The sequence below is a fragment of the Amblyomma maculatum genome, chromosome 4 (genome assembly GCF_055883805.1).
Source record: "Amblyomma maculatum isolate TAMU_Amacu chromosome 4, ASM5588380v1, whole genome shotgun sequence".
In the NCBI taxonomy this organism is placed as follows: Eukaryota; Metazoa; Arthropoda; class Arachnida; order Ixodida; family Ixodidae; genus Amblyomma; species Amblyomma maculatum.
In genome coordinates, this window is record NC_139347.1 from 98588990 (window position 1) to 98613176 (window position 24187).

At 45.1% G+C, this 24187-nt stretch overlaps 1 protein-coding gene across 1 annotated transcript in view; it reads left to right on the forward strand.

Annotated features, from left to right (window-relative positions):
* LOC146191765 (uncharacterized) overlaps window positions 1-17608 on the forward strand; it is a 103823-nt gene extending 86215 nt beyond the window's left edge. The window contains exons 21-26 of the mRNA XM_084602276.1: window positions 3615-3785; window positions 5411-5591; window positions 6993-7075; window positions 9619-9729; window positions 9815-9928; window positions 15707-17608. Coding sequence (XP_084458402.1) covers window positions 3615-3785; window positions 5411-5591; window positions 6993-7075; window positions 9619-9729; window positions 9815-9928; window positions 15707-16186 — 1140 coding nt within the window. The 3' untranslated portion in view covers window positions 16187-17608. The remainder of the gene's footprint in view (window positions 1-3614; window positions 3786-5410; window positions 5592-6992; window positions 7076-9618; window positions 9730-9814; window positions 9929-15706) is intronic.
* The last annotated feature ends 6579 nt before the right edge of the window (window positions 17609-24187 follow it).

Consider the following 24187-nt stretch of genomic DNA (forward strand, 5'->3'; position numbering starts at 1 on the left):
CCTGCCCGAGGTCGTCTAGCCTCCGCAAGACAAATTCCCCTTCCTCTTCCACGTTTGGCGGGAGGTGGGGCGTGGCACTCCGCGAGCGCGAAAGAAAAACAAAAACGGCCGAGGGAGCGCGCGCCGCTGGATTCAGTCTGGCCGTGGCGAGGGAAAAGTGCGCAGTGAGCGGTAGACACCCATCCTTCTCCCGTCAGTCAGCGAGACGGACCAATGGACGTCGTTCGCGGTACGTACGTCATTATTGTGGCCCGTCGGGCCAGCGCAGGAAACGGGGGAGCTGGCTTCTCAAAGGAGAGCATGAGTGAGCTTTGAATTGCATTTTCGATGCTTTGCGGCGCGCGTGTCACTGTAGCATTTTGCACAGACTACCTCCGGTACCTGATCGAAACACTGGGCTCCTTTGCTTAAAAGGGCCTTCCCTGGACAGTGGCCCTTTAAGGTCCTGAAGCGGCGCATGTTCTGTGTTTATGCACAGTGTTCGTAGTGGGGGGCTCCAGACTATCATCGATTGCTTGGCTCTGAATATAAGCTGACCCTCAAACTCATGGGCCTCGCTGTGCAAAAGGTTGACTCCAAATATAAGTCTGCAAGCCTTTTCCTGCATCCTGCTAGATGTTATTGCTATGCGCATAGTTCAAAGGAAAGAAAAAAAGGCGATAGCGGTACAGGTAGCTATGAAAAATAAAAAAAAAAGGCATGGAAAAAGCGACAAGGTAAATTCATGAAACTATCTACACAAGAAAGGCAAATAAATGTACCAAGTGCACATCGATATCTCTTTACATTGCACTGGTGCTCATGCATCCTATTGTGGACAGTGGCCCGTCCGGCAAATATTTAGGAGATTATCGACAGATGGCACAGCAATCGCGTTTGCTCGGCATACTGTACTGATTTGAAAATGCATTACACTAACGTTGTACTGGCTTGTATTGTAGTAAAATCGTGCTGTAATAATAGTGGAGTATTTCCGTAATGTCATAATATTCTAGACCACAATTCACAGAATTTATGAAGGGGGTTATATATTCTGCTGTGCAATGAGCTGATACATTATCAGGTCTGTATCTTTGGCTGCAATACCAGAAAAAAATAGTCCAAGGTTTTGCCAAGGTGTTCAGAGGGGTACTGCGCACAGAGCGGCGCAGCGACCCCTGGCCGAGGTTGTCTCTCTTATACTTCTATACCACGCGACACTCCATCTCTAGCACACAGACGAAGCCTTATGCAGTAGATGGATTGATGAAAAATGCAGAACGGGAGCCGCGGATTCGCAAACTACCAAGCAGTCGACAAAAGCATATGCGAATGAGACGGGGCAAATGAGACTGGAGCAGACGATGCAAGGAATGGCACGCTTTCCAGCAGCCACTCACGGGGCATACCGACCGCCACGGGACTGGTGTGACCAATCAGTGCCTACCAGTGGCTCTGCAGAGTCCTTCGAATTTTTTATGTTTGTGCGTGCGTTCATTTTTCATCACGGGCACGTAATTCTGATAGAACAAAAACAACCTTTAGGCTCACTTTGAGGCTGTTTTCGGCAGGTTTTTTGCTGCATGATTGAAAAGGCCTTGTAGATTTCGAATCTGATCTTTCTAAACTTTGATTTTTCGCTAACTTTCTGCATTCTGATCCTCGTGGCCAGCCTCTTAAATTCCATACCCAAATGTACACACCAATTGGCAATCACTACAAGAGATTTCTGTGCAGTGATATTATCACTTTCAGATGATATTTGTTCAAACGCAACGCAAATGCCTGCGAACAATTTTGTAGATACCTCTCGATCGAGTACATGAACCAAATCTTTTACTTAGATTAAAAACAACAGAGGCCCCCACACACTGCCCTGGGGAACGCCCGAACTGACATGCAGCACGTCTGAAACAGTCGTTAATTTCAACATATTGGCGTCTGTCCTTAAGAGGCACACTGATCAACTGAGTAATAATAATAGACAGAAGACCTATGTGTTCCAATTTATACAGCAGCTTGCCATGGGGTACCAAGTGCATTACCACAGTCCAAAACTAATGCATTCATCTGACTCGCGGCATCAGTCAGTCACGAAAATTCATGCACTGTCTACACAAGCTGCAAGACAGTGAACATGCCCTTCCTAAAGAAACGGGCCAATAATTGGAAGCAGATAACACCCTTTTCAAGAATTATAGTTACCCAAGCTCTACGCCAGTTGCTTAATATGTTACCTGTTTTTAAGGACAAATTATAAAAGGTTCGGAAACCCAGCGATATGCTCAGCATACGACCTCAAAAATGCGTTCAGAATATCGCCAATGCCGCAACGCAGTGTCGGATTACAATAGGTCACTTACCGGGACAAAAGGATTTTATGGACAATATTCCTCGGACTTCTTAAATACACTACTTTGAAAACAATTATTGAAGCTCATTGCAATTAAGCTTTCATTTGTTATGTTGGAACCATTAACTTTTATTCTTATCTCTTGTTTTGTTTCCCTTAGATGACTTTTGGGGTTCAAAGTAACAAACGTTTCAAGCTTGTGGCAAAAAAAAAAAGAAAATTTTTAGTCACTTTAACTTTATTTTGTAGTAGGTGTTAAATTTTTGTCTTGTGCTTAATTTTACGTTTTCTTTATGAATTTTGTTGCATGTTATTCGGGGATGCAGGCGGCATTTATTAACCTTTTTTTATCGGTGGTAATTTTTCAATGCTAAGCTTATTGGTGCCACAGAGCTGTCGCCACAAACTTTCGATATCATTGGTAGTGGTGTGAAGGTGTAAGACTAGTCGATTATTCAATCGCCATCAGCCTTGTAGCGCCGAACCTCGATCATTTATGAAACTTGGGGTGTTTTTTTTCCCCTTCACCTTGCATGCAGAAAAAGGTTACTATTAATTTATGGTTTGAAATACCTGCCTCAACTTGGAACAGTTTCCCCACTAAACACTTCACACAGAAATGGAAGGTCTAGGATAGAATTGCCACTGGCAGGCACTTCTACAACCGGCTTATGGTTAAGGGAGGATATCGTTTTAGATAGTTATTTTTAGGGAAAAAGAAAAAAAAATAATATGATAATTTTGAGCACTCTTCGCGATGATCCGCCACTGGGTTAGAACACTGGGGTTCATAGGTTTCGTATTCATAGGATTCGGTCTTGGTACCTTGGGATCAACGGCTGAACGCCAAAACTCCTATGCCACCACAGCAGGTTCCCTACATCTTGATCGTTTAGAATGCTTCAATAGTTGCAGCAACGAGACTCGGCAGCATGGTAAATGGCTGTCTCCAGGACACATTAGATGTACATTGATCAGCAGCTTCCTTGCACCTATTGGAGCGAGTGGTTTACATTTTTCTCATTCTGCGTATGGAGATTGGATTGGTCACTAGTGTAGGAGGATTGCTCATGGTTTTCTTCTCTTAATAAACTAAAGATGTTAAAAGTTGCGGCACAATGTTAAGGAACACGGATCTGACGAGCTGCATGTAGGCGTACATATTGTTTAGTGCGGGCATACGGCATAAACTGCTCACAACTCTGTTCTTGCATGCTTCCTCAAGGAGACGATGTGAACCTGCAGTCAGCCTTATTCGGGCATTCGAAATTTTGCTTCTCAGGGGACGATGGAGGAAAAGATCTACGACCGTCAGGTGACCAAGCAGTCACTCTCGTGCCGCGTGATCGACGAGCAGCAGATCGAGCGGCATTTCAATGCCGCTGACCTCCAGGAGCTGTACAAATTTGACCCGGACAAGAAGAGCAATCGGCCCACACCCATGTTGCCAAAAGTATGCGTCAACTTTACACACCTTTGTAAACAGTAGAGTGTAAACTGGAATGCCACTGGAAAGCGTACTAGAGGATGCTAGGCTTCTGTTGGGTCCTCTGTGTAGAAAGAAAATGTTAAAACTAACTTGATTTTTGCTGACCTTGATACATAGTAGTTTTGTGTATTCATTCTACCGGCTTTGCCATCATTATGGTATTTTTTTTTTCCTCTCTCTCTCGCATTGTTGCATATTTTGTGTTGTTTTATGCACTGTACATGTTTGTTTACCCACAAAAGTGTTCGGAACATGGAAATTATGGAGAACTTAAATTTGCTTTCTGCTTAGAGGTGTAGCTAGGCACTGACGAGTGCGGTGTGAAGTTTGTGCATAGAACCCCAGAGCATGCCCTTTAGTTTGTGGCTACACAGTTACATTGCTGAACAGTTAGGCGTTATTGTAATTTTCGTGTTTGGCAAACATCTGTACGTGCCAGCTGTTCCTGTTGAGGGTAGTCAGGCTGCTGAAAGAGGGTTGGGGAATGTTCTAACCCAGGAAAATCAACTGAGGGCTGCTGTTGAGAGTCACTGGGCCTAGTCTGCTGTATTTTTCTTCAATATTAATTAATCGGTAAAGCCTAACAAATTATCTAATCTTTAAATAATGGTTTCAGGAAGACAAATTGTCAGTGCAGAAGTTGCAGACCATCTTGAACTGCTTGCACCAAGGTTATTTTTTTTTACCAGCCTGAAGAAATAACATGCGCAATAAAAATGTAAACGTGCTCTTATGGGACAGGGGTGCCTCGTCAGTGTTGCACGACACAGCCCAGAACAAAATCCTCATTTTCGTGAAGCGCTGTCCCAGATGTAGCTTTGCGCATGCATTCTAAGAGAGATTCACCAGCAGCTGGTCACATGATTAGTTTTTTTTCTTTTTTCTAAGGCCGGTAACTAAAGCTGTGTGAATGGTGCATTGGTGCAGAAAATTTGCCAACCGTTTTTCAGGAAAATTTGCAACTTCTGAATTGACACTGCTCTTCAAGCTATTTAAGAAATCTCGGTTTACACTCTGTTCAAGTGGTTCTGGTGAACTTCTATTTTACAGTGAATCCAGTGAAGTGCTAGGCCTGTGCTGTGAAAGCTGGCTTTTTTCACGGCCAGAACAAAGTATCGCTCGGGCAGTTTTGTGAAGAACGCGTTCCTCTTTGCCTAGCCTGTTTCTAGAAGAAAATGTAATTGTAGATGCTGCTTGTTAGCGACTAACATACTTAGTCGTTTGAGTAGGTTGCCCTTTCTGTTGCTGTGGCTGAGCAATGCGAATAGGGAAAGTAAAAAGAAAAAGCACTAGCTGGCAGTGAGGACTCTGCATTCGTTAACATTTTTGCCGATTGCATGGTTGAGTTGTCCACTGACAACAAATACTTTGGTTAGTGAAAGAAGCAAATGCTTCACTAGGCATTTAGTTCTTCTATGCCAACAGACATGGCCTGTGTTGGGTGCATGGTAGCATTAACTGCTAAAATAAATGCAACCGCAAATTACTGTTGTTGCTTGACTGCTGAACGAGTGCTTCGTTGCTTGACGTCCCTGTGCTCCAATTTTTTTTTTTTTTTTTTTTTTTGCTCTTCTTAACTCTTTGTGCAGGATCGGCTTCTTGCGGAGTTATTGATCCGCAACAAGGAATGGATTGTATCCTACCATGAGCATGACTCCCTGCTTCAGAATGTCACGTCAGAGGAACTGACAGAGGAGGAGCGCAAGCTGGCGTGGGAAGAATACAAGGACGAGCGTGAAGGAAAGATTAAGCCCAACCTTGACTCCGTCCGTGAGTCCGCACCTTTATCGAAATTGTTGAGCTATGTATGGCAACCCCAGCCCACCCAAGGTAATCTGATCATTACGTAGACGCGCACCGTGGCAGTCCCTTTCTTTATTCTCGCTGGTTTGGACACAGAATGATGTCTCTCTCTCTCTCTCTCTCTCTCTCTCTCTCTCTCTCTCTCTCTCTCTCTCTCTCTCTCTCTCTCTCTCTCTCTCTCTCTCTCTCTTTATTTATTTATTTATTTTATTTTTTTCTTCTTCTAAAACCTCCTAACAGTTCCTTGTGGTGGGTATGGGGCACTTGTTTCCCGACGCTGGTATTAATTTCAGGACAGCACCTGTTGTGTGGTAGTTGTGTTTTGCAAGCTGCAGCTGGGTTATATACAGTAGAACCTCATTAACTGGGAGTTGAGTGGAGTATAAAAACGAACGGTTGCATTATAGAGTGGCCCCGATACAGTGCCAAAAACGATTTGTATAAAGGCAAAAAATAGTCGGTGAAAATCTGGTAGTGGTAACATCCTTAGAGGAAAGCTTAACTTCTTGCTTCTTCACTGATAATGTAACAATGCTTTTAATTCATACGCACTTTCAGATTGGTTGGAAGCAGAACCATTATTCCATGTTGGCAAAGGTCTACACTATTTCTTTTGGTGTACGACACGGTAAAGCTCGAGCTTCTTTGCTTGAGGTGCTGCATGCGAGGAGGTTTCACTGTACAAACAGCAAACAACACTTGAGGTGCGCGAAATTTTGGGAACAGAAGTGTCTCAGATGGATGGAAGTCGGGAAAGCGCGAGTCGGCTTCGAAAAAAAAGGGGGGGGGGTTACAACGCAGTCGTTATAATTGACACGTTGCTACGGGCTGAGCTGGCTGGCTGATACGCGCAGCCGATGGCTACCGTCATTGTGAGCTGGTGACGAAGTCGCAAGGAATGAAGCTGTGTGCCCTGACTCTGTCGGCCTGCCAGTCATCAACTCTCCTGTCATTGAACACGCATCAATGGAGCATGCTAGGCAGTGTAACATGAATTTCAAGCCTAAGGGCAAATATTTGTTGGGTGATACTTTCACTGCTATATGGCACCACTTCGAGAGCTCCGTCAAATTACCAATGCCAGCTTCAGGGCATTCAAGTAAACAAGCTTCCGTGATTCTGTGGACTTGTTACAGATGTTTTGCGGTAGTCCGGAGCCAGTCTGAATTATCTAAATTTTCGTATTAATGGGTGTTGAAATGACGAGGGTTTACTGTTTCTGGTGAATAGTAAGGTGGAAGAGTTGGTGGGTTCATTGTGACACTCCCGTGACCATTGGGAAAGGTGAATGTTTTTGTCTTGGCCTTTGTTTTGTTGTGTGTTCGTTAATCGGGTAAACGAATGTTTCTCCTCTGTGCATCACTGCAGCCGGAATCACACTGCAAGGCTCTGGGCAAACATTCATGCTTGCAGTAGACATCCAACAGATGATGACCAGCATAAAAGAGAAGGTAAGTGCTCCAGAAGCTTTCGACATTCGTTCCATTTACTGCTGTTTCTTGGGCAGGCCAGTACTGGAACCCCCCGCTACAGTGAACTCAGATATAGTAAAGTGAAACTAAAGTCCTGGTTCGCCATCCATAGACTGTAAGTGTTTTTCGTTGTTGCAGTTATAGGGGACATAAATATCGCAGCCTGGTGCTGTAGGCGTCAGCAAACAGCACAGTCTCCGAGCAGCTCCCTGTAACCTATTGGGCAGACCGACTTGTTCTCCCACTGACTTAAATGCGTTTGATCCGTCTGCACTTGAAAGAAACGTGTTCTGCACACGCACGTGCCCTTTCTCCCATTTGCTGTGAAGCCGTTGTGAAAGATCTACTTGGTGCGCGCTGCCGTCGTGTAGAGAATTGGTAATTTGCACTTATCTCTCAGCCTTCCTGTGGTTGCCTCTTTTTTTGTTTTCTCGGTGCTTTATTCGCTTTGGCTCCAGACTGCTGACCTGAATGTCCCCAATTGAAACTAGATGCTTTTCGATGGGGATGAAACACGAAAACTCATCTTGTGATTTCACTGCATGCGAATGAACACAGGGGGTTGAAATTGCAAGAGTGACGTTTCTGCCATTTCTCCACGTCGAGACAGTGGTGCTGAGCTGGACGTCCGCTTCCCGACCACGCACCACGCAGAAATTCATTAAATGAAATGTTTGCGTGATCTTGCTATAACAGATACCGAAATAGTATTTAGATGGCTTTTCACGCACACGAATAGAAGCTTATGTGGATTATTTTAAGCTCTGCCTTTAAGAACATGATGTAATAGAGTTAATGGCTCTTGTCTGCGACTCCGCTTGTGGTTCCTTGCTGGCGTTCATGTAGTGTCTGGTCACTTAATTACCAATTCCTTAATTTGTGCCTCTAATATCAGACATTTTTATTAGCATGCAGTCCTATGCTAACACGTTACCCAGCTACCAGTCGTAAGTGACCGCCGTAAGCCCCACTTTAACCAAGCCTTAAAAATGTGCCTGCATAGCTTAGAAGCAGCATGCCTAACTCTGCATCCAAAGCCTTGGAAGGTTGATTCCTCTCCAACCCTCCCGCTTTAAAATGAGCAGACCAAGTTGGCAGCCCTTCCCAATTTTGTGACCGCATGTGGTATCGCTACATCAAACATCCCATTGACAAATCTGTGTTCCACCTTGCCACCTGCCAACTACCACCTGCCAAAGCCATACCCGGGATTCTTCGCTCATAGTGCTGACACCGGTTTTACTAGCTCATTAATATTTGCATTAGTAATGCGAAAGCACTACTAGCCCTGCTTACGAGAAAAGCCAGCAGCGTGTACAAAAATAGTACAAGAAACGCAATCATGTCGCTGGTTGGTGGTGTTTGGCCGATGACATGGATTGCAGACATGCCTCCGCCAGAAGTAGTTGGCAGGTGATGTGGCAGGGCACTGACTGTCCGGCCATTTGTGTGACGCTCATGTCATGGCCGAAGTCGCTCTTGCCAACGTGGGCAACATACATGGTGGCCCTTCTCATGAGCATGTGTCTGGCAAGTAGTAGTTTCAGGTGGCGTGGGCCAAGCACTGATCGGTGGGACGGCTGCAGCGGCACCGTCCGTGGCACGACATTCGGTTACCATCATGCTGGTATGATGCCATCAACATATATAAGGATATGTACAGTCATGAATGCTAAAATGTAACATTCTATGTAAACATAACTTGTATACATTCCATTCATATGACCATGGAATGTATCCATCCATGCTCAACGTTACAGTATTTGCACACTGATCGCTTTTTCGCCCAGTGGCCAGTTCAGTCACAGACATTCCTTCCACGCGTTGAACTGCGGGTGAACCTTTCTCGATGTTTGTAACAATATAACACGCTAGCCAACTACCGTCCGCACTCTCTTTTCTTTGCTGTATGCGAATACACATGGCAAGATTGTGCAGCCATTTGAGTTCAAGCTTTTGCCTTGTTTCCCCTAAAGCTCATTAGATGGCAGTGAGGTTATATACCTCGCATAAATATATTGTATAGCCTTCCCAACAACTTCCCATACAACAGTCAGTATTGTCCACAAGATTGTCCTGTTTTCAATGCAAGGCAGCACATTCAGCCTTTTTGTTAAGGTAAAGCATTAAATTAGACTTGTGTTCAACCTTGTGCCTTGGAAGAGCCCACTTTCTCACAGTATGAACGTCTGAAAGACACCGTCTAAACAGGCAGTAATAACATAAGCACTCGACTAAAGAAAAAAATAGACACAAACTTAAAGCAAGCAGTAATAAAGCCTTGAAATAATTTCGTTTTTTTTTTTTTTTCTCCCTCTTCCCCTTGGTTGAAATCTTTAGTCCAGGCAGAAATGTGCCACTCTCTATTGCTCCTTTTGTTGCCTTCATCATATTGCCATTTGGATGCCAGGTATTACCTCGTCTTTAAACTTCCTGCACTGCAGTCCTGTGTGATTACCTCTCGAAAACTGGAAGCTCAGCCTGAACTGTGACCGTTGTACTTTCTCTGTTCACCGATGCAGTACCCATTCCTGACTCCGCACCAGCTCCTCGATCAACTGAGGAGGGCCTTGTTAGCATACCGGAATGAATTCCAACGCCGACAGTTAAACGCTTTCGAGAAAAGGGCTGAGGTAAGGCTTCCGAGAAGGCCGCTATGCCAGTTCTCGTGAATGGTCATCCCTTAACTACTCTCATCACTGCTGCCCTGCATTTCAGTTCCTCAAGCTCAAACAGCTGGTGCCCAACGAGATCATTGCGCAGCTCACCGAGTCTGGTCTGGCTATCCAGCAGTTGAACCAAGTCCTCGCCAAGCTTGACGCAGCAGTGAGGGTAAGTGATACAGACTAAGGCCCCTAGACACATCCCTAGACATGGCTACAAGCCAGCTGCACGTCTGCCATTCTATTCTCAACCTGCCCACTCGGGGCGCCATCGATAACTTCTGCTGTGGAATCTTGTTGGTATGATTCTCGCGGGAATTGAAAATTGAGAAGTTTTGTCTGAAAATTGTGGTATTATCCAAACCAGACCACAGAAAGTTGTGAATGAAACATACATGGTTCAGAGCTTGCTTTTATTATTGCGCTTTGAATAACCTGTCACTTCGGGCTGGGATTACTTTTTTTGTTTCTCGACATCAAGTACCAAGCTTTTCTGAAACTCGTTGAAACGAGTTGCATTTCATTGCTTACCTCTGCACCTCCTACAAAGCTACCAAAAGCTTCTAAAACTTGGAGCGCTGCCAGTTTCGCCAAGAACGTCGTCTCCGCATAGGAGCCCTCAAGATAAACATGCCCAGATATTATCTGCAGCAGCATCATTTCAGACTGCAACAGTGAGGCGCACGGAACTGAGGGACCCTCTACAAAAATGTAGAAAAAAAAATCTTAATTCTCAATGACAAATGCAGGAAAAACCAAGTGCTAGTTTTTCACATACCGTGAAAACCCGCGTATAATACGAGGTTTACTTTCGGGATAGCAAAAATGGAAAAAAGTTTTTATGCATGTATAATGCAGGCGAGGAAAGATCAGTAAAAGTATTTATTTTCACTACATTTCGCAGTTGCCCCGCGAGGTTTATGCACTCCGTGCTTTCGCATCCAACGCCACTCCTCACCAGGCGTCGAGTAGTGCTGCGAATCTTCATATGCGGGTGTTGGCTCGCTCCCCTTCTCCCGCCAACACGCTAGATCGAAGAATTTCATGCGCCGTAAGAAGAGCTGTCATTCGCCTCGGTGACCACGGAAGCTGCATCGTCTTCAGTTTGATCTAAATCCTGTAAGCCATCATGGGACCAAGTCAGCCTCCAACGATACGTGTGTCGGTCATTGTATTCTCATATGCGGTCTGCTTTCGGAGCTCAAACACTGCGCACTCGCATAAGCAAATAACTGAGCAAGGGATTACACAGAGTAGCTGTAGAACTAAGAAGACAAAGGTTTCCACGGAGAACTGTCCCCGCCTGCATCGAAAATTGTTGGGCATTTCCTCGCTGTTCGTCCGTGGATAGAGAGAGACAAAACTGCCGCAAGAATGGCATGCCTCGGCTTCTTGTCAATGACCCAGGCTGTTACAAAACCACTCATCATTAAATGTAGATAGGTCATTAATTTCGCACAGCAGCGAACTAAGTTCCCCTGGCTGCTGTCGTCATGGGTCAAAGGGCAAGGCAGTATGTTTTTACCATTGTAGGGAACACACCCAAAACGTGCCGAAAACAGGCACTACGGCACTGGTAGCGCCCTGTGCTGAAGCAGATGGGTCATTATGGGCGGCAACTGTTGGGGGGTTGCCTGTCCCTTCCAAGTGACTGGTCACAAAGAGAAGGAAACCTCGCCAACCAGTGCCCGGACCACTCGCTGTGTATATCTGTATCAGTGATTCTCCACGAGAAGACTGTGCTCATGGACAGAGACATCGGGGCTTCCGCATTATTCTTTACAGTAGAATCTTGATAAACGGAACCTCAAGGGACCGGGAAAATATGTTCCGTTTATCAGGAGTTCCGTTTAAAGAGAAAATAGGTTCAGCATTGCGCAATCCGCTTCCGCGTGAACCCTACGCGGCTGGCGCGCGCGCGCGCAGTTGGCAGTCTCAGCGGATCTCAATTTGCGAAATCTGGGTAATAAGGAGAACGGTACACTATGAGAACAAACTTTATTAGAGAAAAATAAGCAGTGAATTTTTGTTCCAGTAATACTAGTACTGAAATTATAAAAAAAATGTCAAAAGAGTGGGAATTACCACTTATTGGCTAGTGAAAAAGGATTCCTGAAGAATTCCTGAAGAATTCCTGAAGAATTCTTGTTAGGCTGCTTTTGGGGACGGCGTACTTTGTCGCTAGCGCCGTTTTCGTGAAGCCACCACTCTCGAAGTCGTTGATGATCTCCATCTTCCTTTCCAACGCAAGTGCATTGTGCGGTCGTTTTTGCACTGCCATCGGACCGAACAAAAGCTCTAGGGCTTAGGCCTAACTGAACACAACCGTCGTGAACACGAGCGAGCGATGCGGAGGGCAGTGTACGAGCAAACCGGAAACCGCCGGAGACGGAAACCGGAGTGGTGACGCGGGGAGGAGAAGGAGGGGAGCATTGATGCGTACCGCGATGACACTGCGCTTGTCCAACTAGTTGCGGTTTCGAGTTTTTCGGTTCCGTTAACGCGGTAGTCGCAAAATTTGAGTTCCGATTAACGAGATTTTTTTTACATTGGCTTAATACAAAACCAACCAATCGCGAGGCGTTTGTTCCGTTTAAGCGGTAGTTCCGTTTAACCGATTTCCGTTTATCGAGATTCTACTGTACTCTCCTACAACAACACAAGAGGTGCTGCCTCAGGTCCCTCAAACTATCTGTCGCATGCCGCTCGCCTCCAAGTAACAATTCCGCGTTCACTGTTTTCTTCTTCCCCCCTCCCCTCTTGGAGCTTGCTTACAAGTGCTCTTTGAAAACAGTGTTTGCGGCAATCGTTTTTAACCCACGCATAGTGATGACAGTCTACCAGCCTGTATGTCAGCCGAGGAAACGAAAAATGCAAAAATGAGAAGCCCCACTGGCGAAAAGTGCCGGCTTTGCGTGCTTCTTCTCTACACGACTGTTCCTTCTCCCCCTCCTTGTTCATCTTCGTGTGCATATGCGTTTGCACCTGGCACGCAATCCTGTGCGGACGGGCTACACAGCTGCGTGTAGGTAATGCCGCTTCTCTCTGCTCTGTTAGAAACCGAGCGCTGGCGTCGCAAAAAAGCTCCAGCTTGGGTTCCCTATTGCGAGGATCACGGGGTCAGCATGGTGAAACCGAAACCATCGAAACACTCAGCCGACTTCTCTGGCTGGAAGCCTGATACTGATAGCGCTGAATAATAGCGAGGCCGGAACTCTGAATTTAGGCTTAAATTTTATTCCGATCTGCATATAATGTGAGGTGGAAATCTGACATAAAATCAGGGGAAAACCTTTGTATTATATGCGGGCTTTGATGGTAATTTCGTAATTGTATTATCCAAATCCATGTGTAAATATGATACTATTAGCCGTACAAAAATGCATTGCCTCTATAAGGTGTCAGCCGGGACGAAAAAAAAATTATGCCAAGAATTGAGCGGGGTCATATAGAGATTTCACTGTATATGTAGTATGTAAGGTCTGCGGTCTAGCCTGCTGCATATACCTTGCTTCAGTAATCTGAACAGCATTGGGCAGTGTTAGAAAGAACATGGTGTATGCCGGAAGCTGTCAGCAATACTTTTTTTTTTTTTTTTTTTTAAATCTGTTTAGGGCTTTGGTGTGAACTGATATCGCTTGTCATGCCTGTTTAGGTAGTCTGCAGTTACTTATTTAAAAGAGACACTCAGGACAATTGCATCTAGTTTTGGTTTTCAGTGGAAATTCGATTGTATTACTCTTGAAAATTATTTTTAAAGTTCTTTTGGCAACGAGAGAGCGATGTCTACATTCCTGCCAACCCTCCCAATTCGCCCAAGAGACTTTCAATTCTTTTACTGATCATGAACTTCACGATTGTACAACCATCTTCCGGATAAGTTGCCTGCGCCCGCACAAGGATTGGTTTTTGCAAAGCTAGCATCGTGGAATCTGCAGCTGCGTCGTAATCACAAGTATCGGCATCAAGTGTGGTAACAGTACTGCTAGCATTATTAGCCGAGTAGCTGATCAAAGCTAAATCAAGCTAAAGCCAAAGTTGCTGTGGCTAGTTGCATTTCACGTTTGTTGCTACAGCTTGTCTGTTTGCTAAGAAACAACGCACGTTGTTCATCTTGTTTATTTCAGAATTCATATGGTATTTGCAACTGGGATGAAACTAGAATTACACATTGACAAATCCCTGCTGAGAACTGGAGTGTAAATTTTATGCAAGATTTGTATGCTTGTTTTGAACAGGAAGAACCTGCACGAGTCCGGGTGGAGCTCTCGTGTCACTGCCGAATACAGTAACTTCTTGTCAGTTCAACCTTCAAGGGACCAAGTTAACAGAAAGCTCGAATTATTGAATCGGCCTGAAAAAGCCTGGTGAAAAATGTTTGCATCACAGTAATTTTATCTGGTAAACACTTGCACAATGGTTTTTTGCGTTTGAGATTAAACCGAGGTGAAAATGACATCTTTTCCCAGCTTCGTCAGGTTTGCGCACACTGCCGGGAAATCCCTCTTCACAAAAGCGAAGGTCCCTCTGCACAGAATGGCTCGTCGCGTTTTGAGGGTGCTTCACTGTGTAGTCTGCATGGCCAAGCATTACTTTGAAACGGGATGATATGGAACTGCGGTGAATTTTCTGTGGAAAATTTTCTGTGTATTCGGTCGTTTCCGAGCATTCAGAAAGTTTCAAATAGCAGCTTTTCAAATATGAATATGAATCGAATAATGATCATTCAATCTGTACTGGAAATTTTGAATATTCACTCACTCTTAGTACTCAGTTTTCCTCGTTTGGAAGTCAGCGGACAATGCAGGCTTGCATCGGAGGCCCAAACAGACACAAAAGGAAAACAAGAAAAATTGTTGATGTCATCACGTTTTGTTTGGGAGAATGGCTGTTATAAACGGCGATAACTGCATTCCATCTTCCTTCCATTTTTCTTCTGGCCTTTTCTAAGAAAGCTTATGAAAGCTCCGTATTCAGCAAGAATAAAGTGGCTCAATATTTGAAACATGGCAACATATTGTAGCGTGTGCAACAGCAACCGCTAGGCGGCTGCTCATCGAGAGTCTCGTGCGCGGACTCGAAGAAGTGGCCCCGTGGCGTTCGAGAAGAAGCTGAAGTCGACTCCTGACACTCGGTGCTCTGGACCTGCTCTTCTGTGCCTGCTAGGTCAACCCCCTATTAAAAACCAACCTTCTGGTTATGGGCCTATACGGCTACGTGACAATATTGATGCATGCCTAATTCAGTTTTTACCCCATCGTAGTGGTGCAGTGTTTAGAGTGCTCCACTACTGTGTCCAAGGATGCAGGATCGAATTCCGGCCATGTAGGCCGCTTTTCTGATGGAGGCGAAAAGCAAGGCACTCATGTGCTATGCGATGCCTGGGCATGTCAAGGGACCCCAGGTGGTAGAAATATTCAGAGTTCTTCCACTGAGTCGTCTCTCATAGCCTGAGTCGCTTTGGGACATTAAACGCGACAAACCAAATGAAACCTAGCTCAATTCACACTAAGTGTTTCTTTAAAATGTGTTAATTCTTGTTTGGTACAGCTGCACTGCAGAATTGTTCATAAGGGCCTTCACTCCTCTGATATTGAAGAGGGTTCTGCAGACGGAGCACTGTGGACTGCATCTTTTAAACCACTGCTGCGAATCTGTACGTAGCATGCGTGCCACTCTCCAAAGCCGCCATTCGCTTCCTTGCTGTTGTCACGGAGTCCTCTTCACTCCCAGTGTCACGAGTTCGCATCAAATTATGGGACCTCTCTAAAATTCAGCTTTTTCTGAAATCAAACGTGCCTTTTGTTGCTTGACTAATATCAGCTTAGCTAGAATGTACCATATAGTAGATTTTTGCATACAAAAAGAAAAGGAGGGAGTTGTCTTTGATGTGCCTTTAATCTAGCAAATGGCAGTGATGTTGATGAAGCCTTTGCTTCATTTACAGCCACAACAACAGCAACAGCAGCAGCAACAACAACAGCAGCAGCGTGCCCAGTACGGGTATCAGCAGGCGCACTCAGCTCGAGCAGGACAACAGCAGGCGTACATGCCGCAGCAGCGCGTATATGTACAACAGCCACAGCAGCAGCAGCAGCAAGCCCAATACCAGTATCAGCGGGCACAGGCAACACAGCAGCAGGCAAGAACAAGGCTGCCACAGGCCAATGAAGTCTACATCAAAGCATATAACTTCTGCATTCAGCGTGGTGCCAAACCACCAGTGGCGCATTCGTATGCCTTGAGCCAGCAGAGGGCGGCATACGAGCAGTACATGATGCAGTTTGGGGCCACAATGCAGCCTGTGTCTGTGCCTGTGGTCTCGGAAGTGGACGATGACGCCAGCGCTGCAGGCACATCCACTGCTGGAGGATCGACACGACAGCCATCGTCATCATCTGTGGTCATCACTGAGGTGATAGACTGAAACTGGCAGATGCCAGTTGACTTTCAGGACTGTTCGTCACTGCCTTCATGAGAGTGCCGTGCTCTGAGGCAAAGCTCTTCCGGCTTTCTGAGCTTATGTGAGCACCTTGTGATTTTCAAGGAAAGCAGCTGAGGTTGCTGCATTTGTAAGACACAGCTGTGGTCATTATCACAACGTTACAGCAGTGTTAGCAAGAAATTTGCATTCGTAAGGAGTGTCTTTGTTTCCCAACTGGTCATGCTTCTCTGCCACTGGAGTAAGTACTTGAGTTTCCCGATTAGAGAATTGGAACGTGTCCGACAATGAAATTCAAAGTAGCTACGTTGCATTATGAAAATTTTTTTTCACCCTCGCCAAACTACACAGTGGGGCTGCATGTAAGAGTACAATTGGTGGCACATGCTTATAATGGGTGCAGCTGTGCCGACTGTTTGGCAAAAACAGCAGCAAATAAGCACCAAACTCATGGTGCTCAATGCAGCAGCCAGTAGGGGCCCATGCTGCACACATTTTCATTCTTGTGTGCCTTGTTTAGGACATCTAAAAGCATTCCAAATAAACCTTTCTATGAGACGTTGGGCTGTGTCAGGTTTTCGTGCTTATAATTGAAAAATTTCTTATACCTTCTATGGTACCAGAAATAATTTGATAAGCCTTTTCATAAATTATTTTCAGCACTCAAATGTACTTGCGCTATGTGGCAGTACTGCTTGTTTCGTTATTTTGAAATGTACCAGGATTTATTTTTATTTTTTATTATTTTTTTGCATGCGGAATAACGCATGCGAAACACCCTGTACTATAACGTCGTGTACTAGTAAACACGAAGATTTTATGCTGCAAATTTAGGAAACGCATATATTTAGAGTCACTTCACATTTATGTACTATATTCCAGTAGATATATCTGTTACACTTTCTGCCACTTTTCATTTTTCATTTAGTTACGATCTCTGCATTTTATGTGTTTGTGGAGAGTGCAGGCACCTTCCTCTTTTATCTCAAGGTTTCCTGGTGGGGAAAGTTTGTAAATATCACTGTGAAGCCACAGAGTGTCAGCGTTTGGCAGTGTGTAGCCACTGTTCTTTTTAGAGTGTGTTTCGTGCGCACTGAGCCTGACAGCAGTGTCTGCAAATTAAGCTCATTGCAAAGTCGTAAGGCCTGTTTGTTAATGTTTTTCTCATAAGAAACGTGAAGACAGCATGCAAGTTGTTTTCTGTTTTATAACTATTTTAACGTTCATTGACACTGCTTCTCAGATAAGTGCAATGCTAGGTGTTTTTTTTTCGGCGTACGTTTTGCAGAGCCTGTGGGAATTTTACTTTATTTGGTAATTTATGTTCAGTAGCAGTGCAAGCCATGCTTTAGGTAAAGCATGGATATTGTGTGTTATTGGGCCAAATAAAGTTTTGTGAGTATTGTAGATGATAGTAACAGTTTTTCTTACGAATGCCAGCTTTGATCAGGGGTCGTTGGAGCAGCGATTTGCATGCTGAAATTTAGGGCTAGGTTATCTGGTACTTTGCTGTGTCAGTTGCCGACCAGTGCCTGCACCAAAATGAAGCCATGGCATCATTTACATACTATTCAAGCATTGGTGTGCATCTCGAGATGTTCAGGGGTGGCTAGCAGTGTAGCAAATGATTGATCTGCATGGCGTAAGGCAACCAGTGACCGATGCCATTACAAAGATTTTGAGGTCATTTTGCACATTCACTGGGTCATAATTATGTGTCTTGTAGGACATAATATATCTGTAGAACAGCAAAAGAATGTTGTAAGACATGCTGTGCCCTAAATAAACCCCCACAGGGGGGCATCTGCTAAAGCAGATGTTTGTGTCTACTGTGCAGCACCATGGACCCCGAGCACCTGCGCTTAGCCGTGCATAGCATAGCCATGTCCGGGAAATGGGGATCCTGGTGTTCGAACAGATGCCGAGTGTTCGGACCTTTAAGGCCCCTCGGTGGAGGCAACACACCACTTTAGCCCCACGTTGCCTGTAGACGGCACCTACGGGCTGACCCACTAAGAGGAAATCGGCTGCTATCTTTCATACTAGTACTCTGACAACTTTATCGTGGATACAGAAGGCACAGAGTGGCTTGTTCAAACTGGATTTTGCTATTCAGCAGTCTGCGGTCGCATGTTTCAGTAGTCGCGGTATTCCAAATGGAAACTGGAATAAAATTAGTTGTGGTTTAACTCTGGTTAACCCTAGTTGAATAGCAATTGCAACGGCGGAAGCTTCTTTTGCCTGCTACATTATTTCCCTGTCATGCCCTATCAGTGTAAAGTGCTACATTATTGGGAACACTTATGGCGAATTCGAGTGGGAGAGCAGGCGCACTCGAGAGCACTTCGAAAGTGCTCTCAGACAAGCGAGCGCCCTCCAGTGAGAAAGCAGGAGTAAAATCACTGGCTTCCAAAGGTAGAGGAGGAGGGCTTTTCCTTCGCTGTGAGCACCCGAATGCATTCCTGACTGCTCCCTCGTCTAAAGCGAGTGTAGAAGTCACATGGCATAAAGCGTCATATACGCGCCATCTTTTGTTTTGTTTTTTTTTCTCTTGAGTCGGCGACGCTCAATGTGGCGGCTGCAAAGTGTCGGCGCTCGGCAAGCGGAAAGCATTGCTCAGGTGCTGTATGCATGTTTGAGAGTCGCTGCTGGCGTCGAAAGGGCCAAAGGCAGTTCGCCGCTCTATAAGAACAAAGGCATACAAAAGAAGTGGTTCTACACGGAGCGTTGGCCTCTGCTCGGGTTGCAACTGCTGCCACTGCGGGCAGACGGAGAATGCTGGGGAGAGAAGTGCGGTCACATGGTCGTGGCACGCTGCTCTCGACACGCAGAGAGCGTTCTCGTGGGAAGACAGTTACACCCTCGCTCGGCGTGCTCCTGTACTGCTCTGTACGGCTCGGCGCCTCTGCTCTTGTCCCCCCAACCGAATGCGCCATTAAGCTCATCATTTAAGAGTATGACACTAGAGCGTAACTTACCAGTCTTCTTCTCCTCCTCCTCAGCTGTTCAAGGTCAAGCGTGGCCTCCACCGGGACCACGCGACGGCTCAAAACCTAGCACAGTATTGCTTTCGCAATAATATACGATTTTTAAGCGTTTGCATTAGGTTGTATTGACGACAGCAACCTGTTTTGCTTTGACACTGCGCCTAACGACAGCAGCGTTTCGTTTGAGACACCGCTTGTCAAAGAATCTCAAGCGCCGAAACCGCGTCTAATAATGTCCTTTCCAGCGTAACATATTCGCTATGGACAAGTATTTTTGTTTTTAATGGAGCGTGGGGCCTGTACACATTCCTTTTGCAAGAGGCAGATAGATGAGCAAAAGCACACAGGAACAACGAAACAAACAAAAAGCACTCTTGCACACACCGCACGCGCACACGTAAATCACTGCAGGCTGTCAAGCATTTCAATTCATGGCTAAGCCATATCTCACCAAACTGGTGTGTGACGGGGCAGGGCACCACACCGGCCTTCAGCCTCTGCCCAGGTTACGTAAGGTGTGCCTGAGGTAGGGCTCTTCACACCCCCAGTGGAAGTGGCTCACACCGGCTCCAAAACGGGCTACCTGTCCCTCAGGGGCATTGGACCACAAGACCTCCGGCACAGTCATCAAGCTACTCCGGAGAGGCGATAAGACAGCTCTGTGCCATTGTTGTCATGCAGACTATGGAGCTTCTTGAAATGGCTAAGGAAAGACATGGTCCAAGTCACGGGCCCCGAAAAATCCTAGTCTCTCAACTTGCAAAGGAATAAAAGGGTGTTGCTAGTGCGATGGAACTGTAGGAGACTTTTAAACAACATAAACGACACAAAAGATATCCCAGCTACACTCTCACTAGTTGTGTTATGCTTGCAAGAAAAACTTTGGTCCCAAGCATGCAGATATATAAAAGAAATATAGAGTCTTCCGCAGAGACTAACAGCAAGTCTGCAGCTTTGCGGCAGAGCAGCTATCACAGTGCGCAATTCATTGAAACTCGAGAATACAAACTAAACACCAGGCTAAAAATCGTGGCAGCCACATTAATTACATTTAAAACCATTAGTGTGTGCGGTGTGCATATTGAACTAAACCTAAAAATAACTGCATGATTTAGAACACCCTATCAGTCACCTACCAGAGCCATACTTGTTAGTCGGGGGCTTCAATGCACACTCCCCTTTGTGGGGAAGTGAAAGACGATGCAAGGAAAAATTATACAGGACCTTATTCTTTGCAATAATATGTGTTTGTCAAGCTGTGGAAAGCCCATATTCTGCTTGAGAGTAGGAAAAAATGAGTGTTTTAATTGGTCTTTTTTTACTCGCCCTCTACTTTTAACGATTTTAAATGGGATGTCTTAAACAACGCATATGGAAGTGATCACCTACCCGCACTGATCAGCTGATCTTCACCATCAGTCATACCAGCCAAACTGCCATGGTGGAAACTTCATTTAGCAAACCAGGATTTTGTTTGGAACAAAAGCAATTATAGAAAATATATTTTTCAGAAAATCTTAAAATAGACCAACTTAATGAATTGTCCACAGCTTGTACCATTTATGCCGCATGCGTTGCCATTCCAAAGACCTCGGAAATGGTGCGACAAAACCACAAGGTCTGGTGTAAAAAAAAGCAATAAAACCTGGGGCATTTTTCAAGACATCCGACATATGAAATCTAATACATTTTAAAAAAGTGAAAGCTAAAGCTCGATATATTTGTCATAATGCCGAAAAACAATCTTGGCAGCGATATGTGGCATCTATCAGCTCGGCTACACCTAAAAAGTGTGGGAACAAGTGCATAGACTAAATGGCAGCTCTTCCCCTTTCACAGTTTTGATTCTCACAGCTCCTGGTATGCAAACAAGTATTGAAGAACAGGCAGATGTACTAGGAGGACATTTCTGTAAATTCATCACACTACACACAAGCATTCCTGAAATAAAAGAACACAGCTAAAAAACACTTCCATCGAGTGGTAGCATGAATGAACCGTAAAATAGTTGAGATACACTGCAGGAAGTGAAGCTGCTGGTAAACAAACTGCACCTGGTCCTGATAAAATTCATTATGAGACTTTTGCCAATCTATCTCAGATTTTTGTAGAGGCTCTGTTGAAACTATTTAACAAAGTTTTGTTTCTAAATCGGGTGCCGAAGGCTTGGAAAAGAGCCAGAAAAGAGGAACCTGGAAAGTCATGACTTCTTCTGGAAAGTTGTCTCACTAGTTGTCTAGCAAGATCTTTCCATTTTAAACGTACACCACATTGCCCTTTGTTTCTGAACTTCTTTACATCAGTGCGATTTTAAAGAGGATGCTCTACAACAGACCACTTACGTACCTTGAAAGCACTGTTCGAGAGGCTTTTATACACAGGCAGCTAGTCTTGCTGTTTTCTTTGATCTAAGGAAAACGTAAGATTCAACTTGGATGTTTGGGATCCTGCATGACTTCGGAGATTTAGGCATCCATGTCCGAATACTCAAAGTTTTTAACGACTTTCTCTCTCATCGTTCTTTTCAAGTGCATCTGGTGCCACCTTGTCAAGAAGCTTTGTTAAGGAGAATGGAGTATCACAGGGGTGCATTTTAAGCACAGCGCTTTTCATTGTAAAAATGAATTCCATTGGCAAAGAAATCCAAAATTTTATATTTTCACCCTTATATATGACCATATAAAAAAAACTGCATAACCTAGAGTAGAACTTACTGACACTGGGTCTTTGAAGTTTGTTTGCAATCTTCATCACAGAAGCCATCATCATCTGTGCTTGCCGTAAAAAAATGTCTGGACAGAAACGGACTTTTTCTGCAACTTTGCTCATGCATCATATTCAGAGATATGTTACATCTCCAAGGGAAGACAGTAAGCACAGAACCTTTTGCAAAGTTTGCTCACATAAAGAAAAAAAAATAGCATGGTGTGGCCCACCAAGACATGAACGATACTAAACCTCATGCAAAGCGAAGTTGCACTGCGCACAACAGCAAATTGAGCTATATAATGCAGAAAATGTCCCACAAAGCTAGCTGCGCCATGTTGATAACGTCTTGTGAAGTGCCTACGAGTTCTGCCAGTGTGTTGTCACATGTAATATTTTCAACCAGAAGAAGGTGTCTCGGAATGTTTTCAATGTACATGTCACTGTTGTAGGTTCCTGCGGTCATGCCAAAGGTAGATGCCTGTATGCACTCTTGACGAGCTCTTATGCTCGCTGTAATCTTCGAGAGTCGCGTTGGGTTCTAAGCAATACCACATGTATGGGTGCAAGTGCGAGCACTGTTGGTGCATTGTGTCGGCAGCTTGTTACAGTTACAGCTGCCTTTGCAGACAACGCAGTGGCCGGCTGCAATTCGATTGTGCCGTGCGTGACAGGAAGAATGGTGGTCGTGTGTGGGAGAAGCTTTGCAGTCACGATTTCGATCAGAATAAAGAATGCATCTAGCTCAGACATCGGAAATCGAATAATAAAGTCCAAAGTTACCTACCAGAAAACAAAAGTGCAGTATATGTCGAATGGCTATGTTAATTGTGACACCTAGAGGCACAGCTATCGATTACGACATGCGGAAGACATGCAGCGGTCTGTAGCAAAACAATCAGGTATCAGCCCAATTTTTCAGGTGCGTATGCGCGTTAATTTGGGCATGTGCAAGTTGCCCTGTTGGAACCAGGTTTTGTGGTTCCGCTCCGCTAGAAACCGAGCGCTGGCGTCGCGGAGCGAACTCCAGCTTGGCGCAGCCGCGCGTGCACACAGAGAAGGAGGGGGAACAGCCACGTACAGACGCGCGAAAAGCCGGCGCTCTTCGCCAGTTTGGTTTAGAGTCATTTTTGCTTTTTTCGGTTCCCCGGCTGGCAAAGAGGCTACGTGTTTTTAAGGCGAGAGCCTTTAATGGCTCACACTGTCGTGGACAAAGTGTCCCGCTTTTGCAGCGGCTGTCGCGTGGCGTTTCTTGGCGCGCGTTCAAGTGTGGGATTGCAGATGGCAGGAACGCCAGACAAGGTGAGACTTCTCAGGCTTTCGCCTTTCACTACTTTTGTCCCTCAAGTCCCTGGTAATTTTTTGATCGCGGTGCTTTCGAAAGCGAAAAATTATGATTAACTGGTAGACTGTCAAGTGGATGCAGCTAGCAAATATGGGAGAGGCCTTCGCCCTGCAGTGGGTATAATCAGGCTGATGATGATGATGGTAGACTGTCGTGCCGCTTCAGGTCCTGAAAAACGATCGCCGCGAACATTGTTTTCAAAGAGCGCTTGCTGGCAGGCTCTGAGACAAAAAAAAAAAAAAACATTGCCGACGATTACGTTACTTCCTAATGCGAAATTTGAGCGCAGCTCATCAGCTGCTTCACCTTTTCGATGGATTGAGGCAAAGATTTAAAGCAAGACACGTATGTACAATTACAGACAGCTTTTTTTTTTTTTTTCACATGTATTCCTTCAAGAAACACTCAACGAACAGTTCTTAGCTGTCATCACAGAAGCTTTCTGGTCGGAAAAATGAAGATCTCGAGAGATCGCGGGAGGCAGCGCGTGGGCCCAAAGGAATCCCAGTCGAAAAAAACTACAGAACTGCGTCAAAAATACGACACAATATCCTGCAGTTCTGTCGTAACCATCAGATTTTTCTGTAGTTCTGTAGTACTTTTCTGTAGTTCTGTAGTTTTTCTGTAGTATATTTCTGTTGTCTGTAGTTGTGTAGCACTTTTCTGTTGTAACTACGTTGCGCGACGAACAGATAGCTGCGACAGACTGATGCCGCAAGCGAGTGAAGAGAACGTGACTCTGCGTTTTGGCTCGGGATGCACGCACCTTGATAGCGAGCCGGCGTTTCGGCAACCGGAGAACTGATCTGATTTATTTATAGGAAGGGAAGGCGCGGTAACTGTCTCACTTGTTTTCTGTGGACACCGCAACCGCGCCGTAAGGGAAGGGAGTAAGGTGGGAGTGAAAGTGGAAAGAAAGAAACACCTTCGCCGCCACGCAGAAAGAGG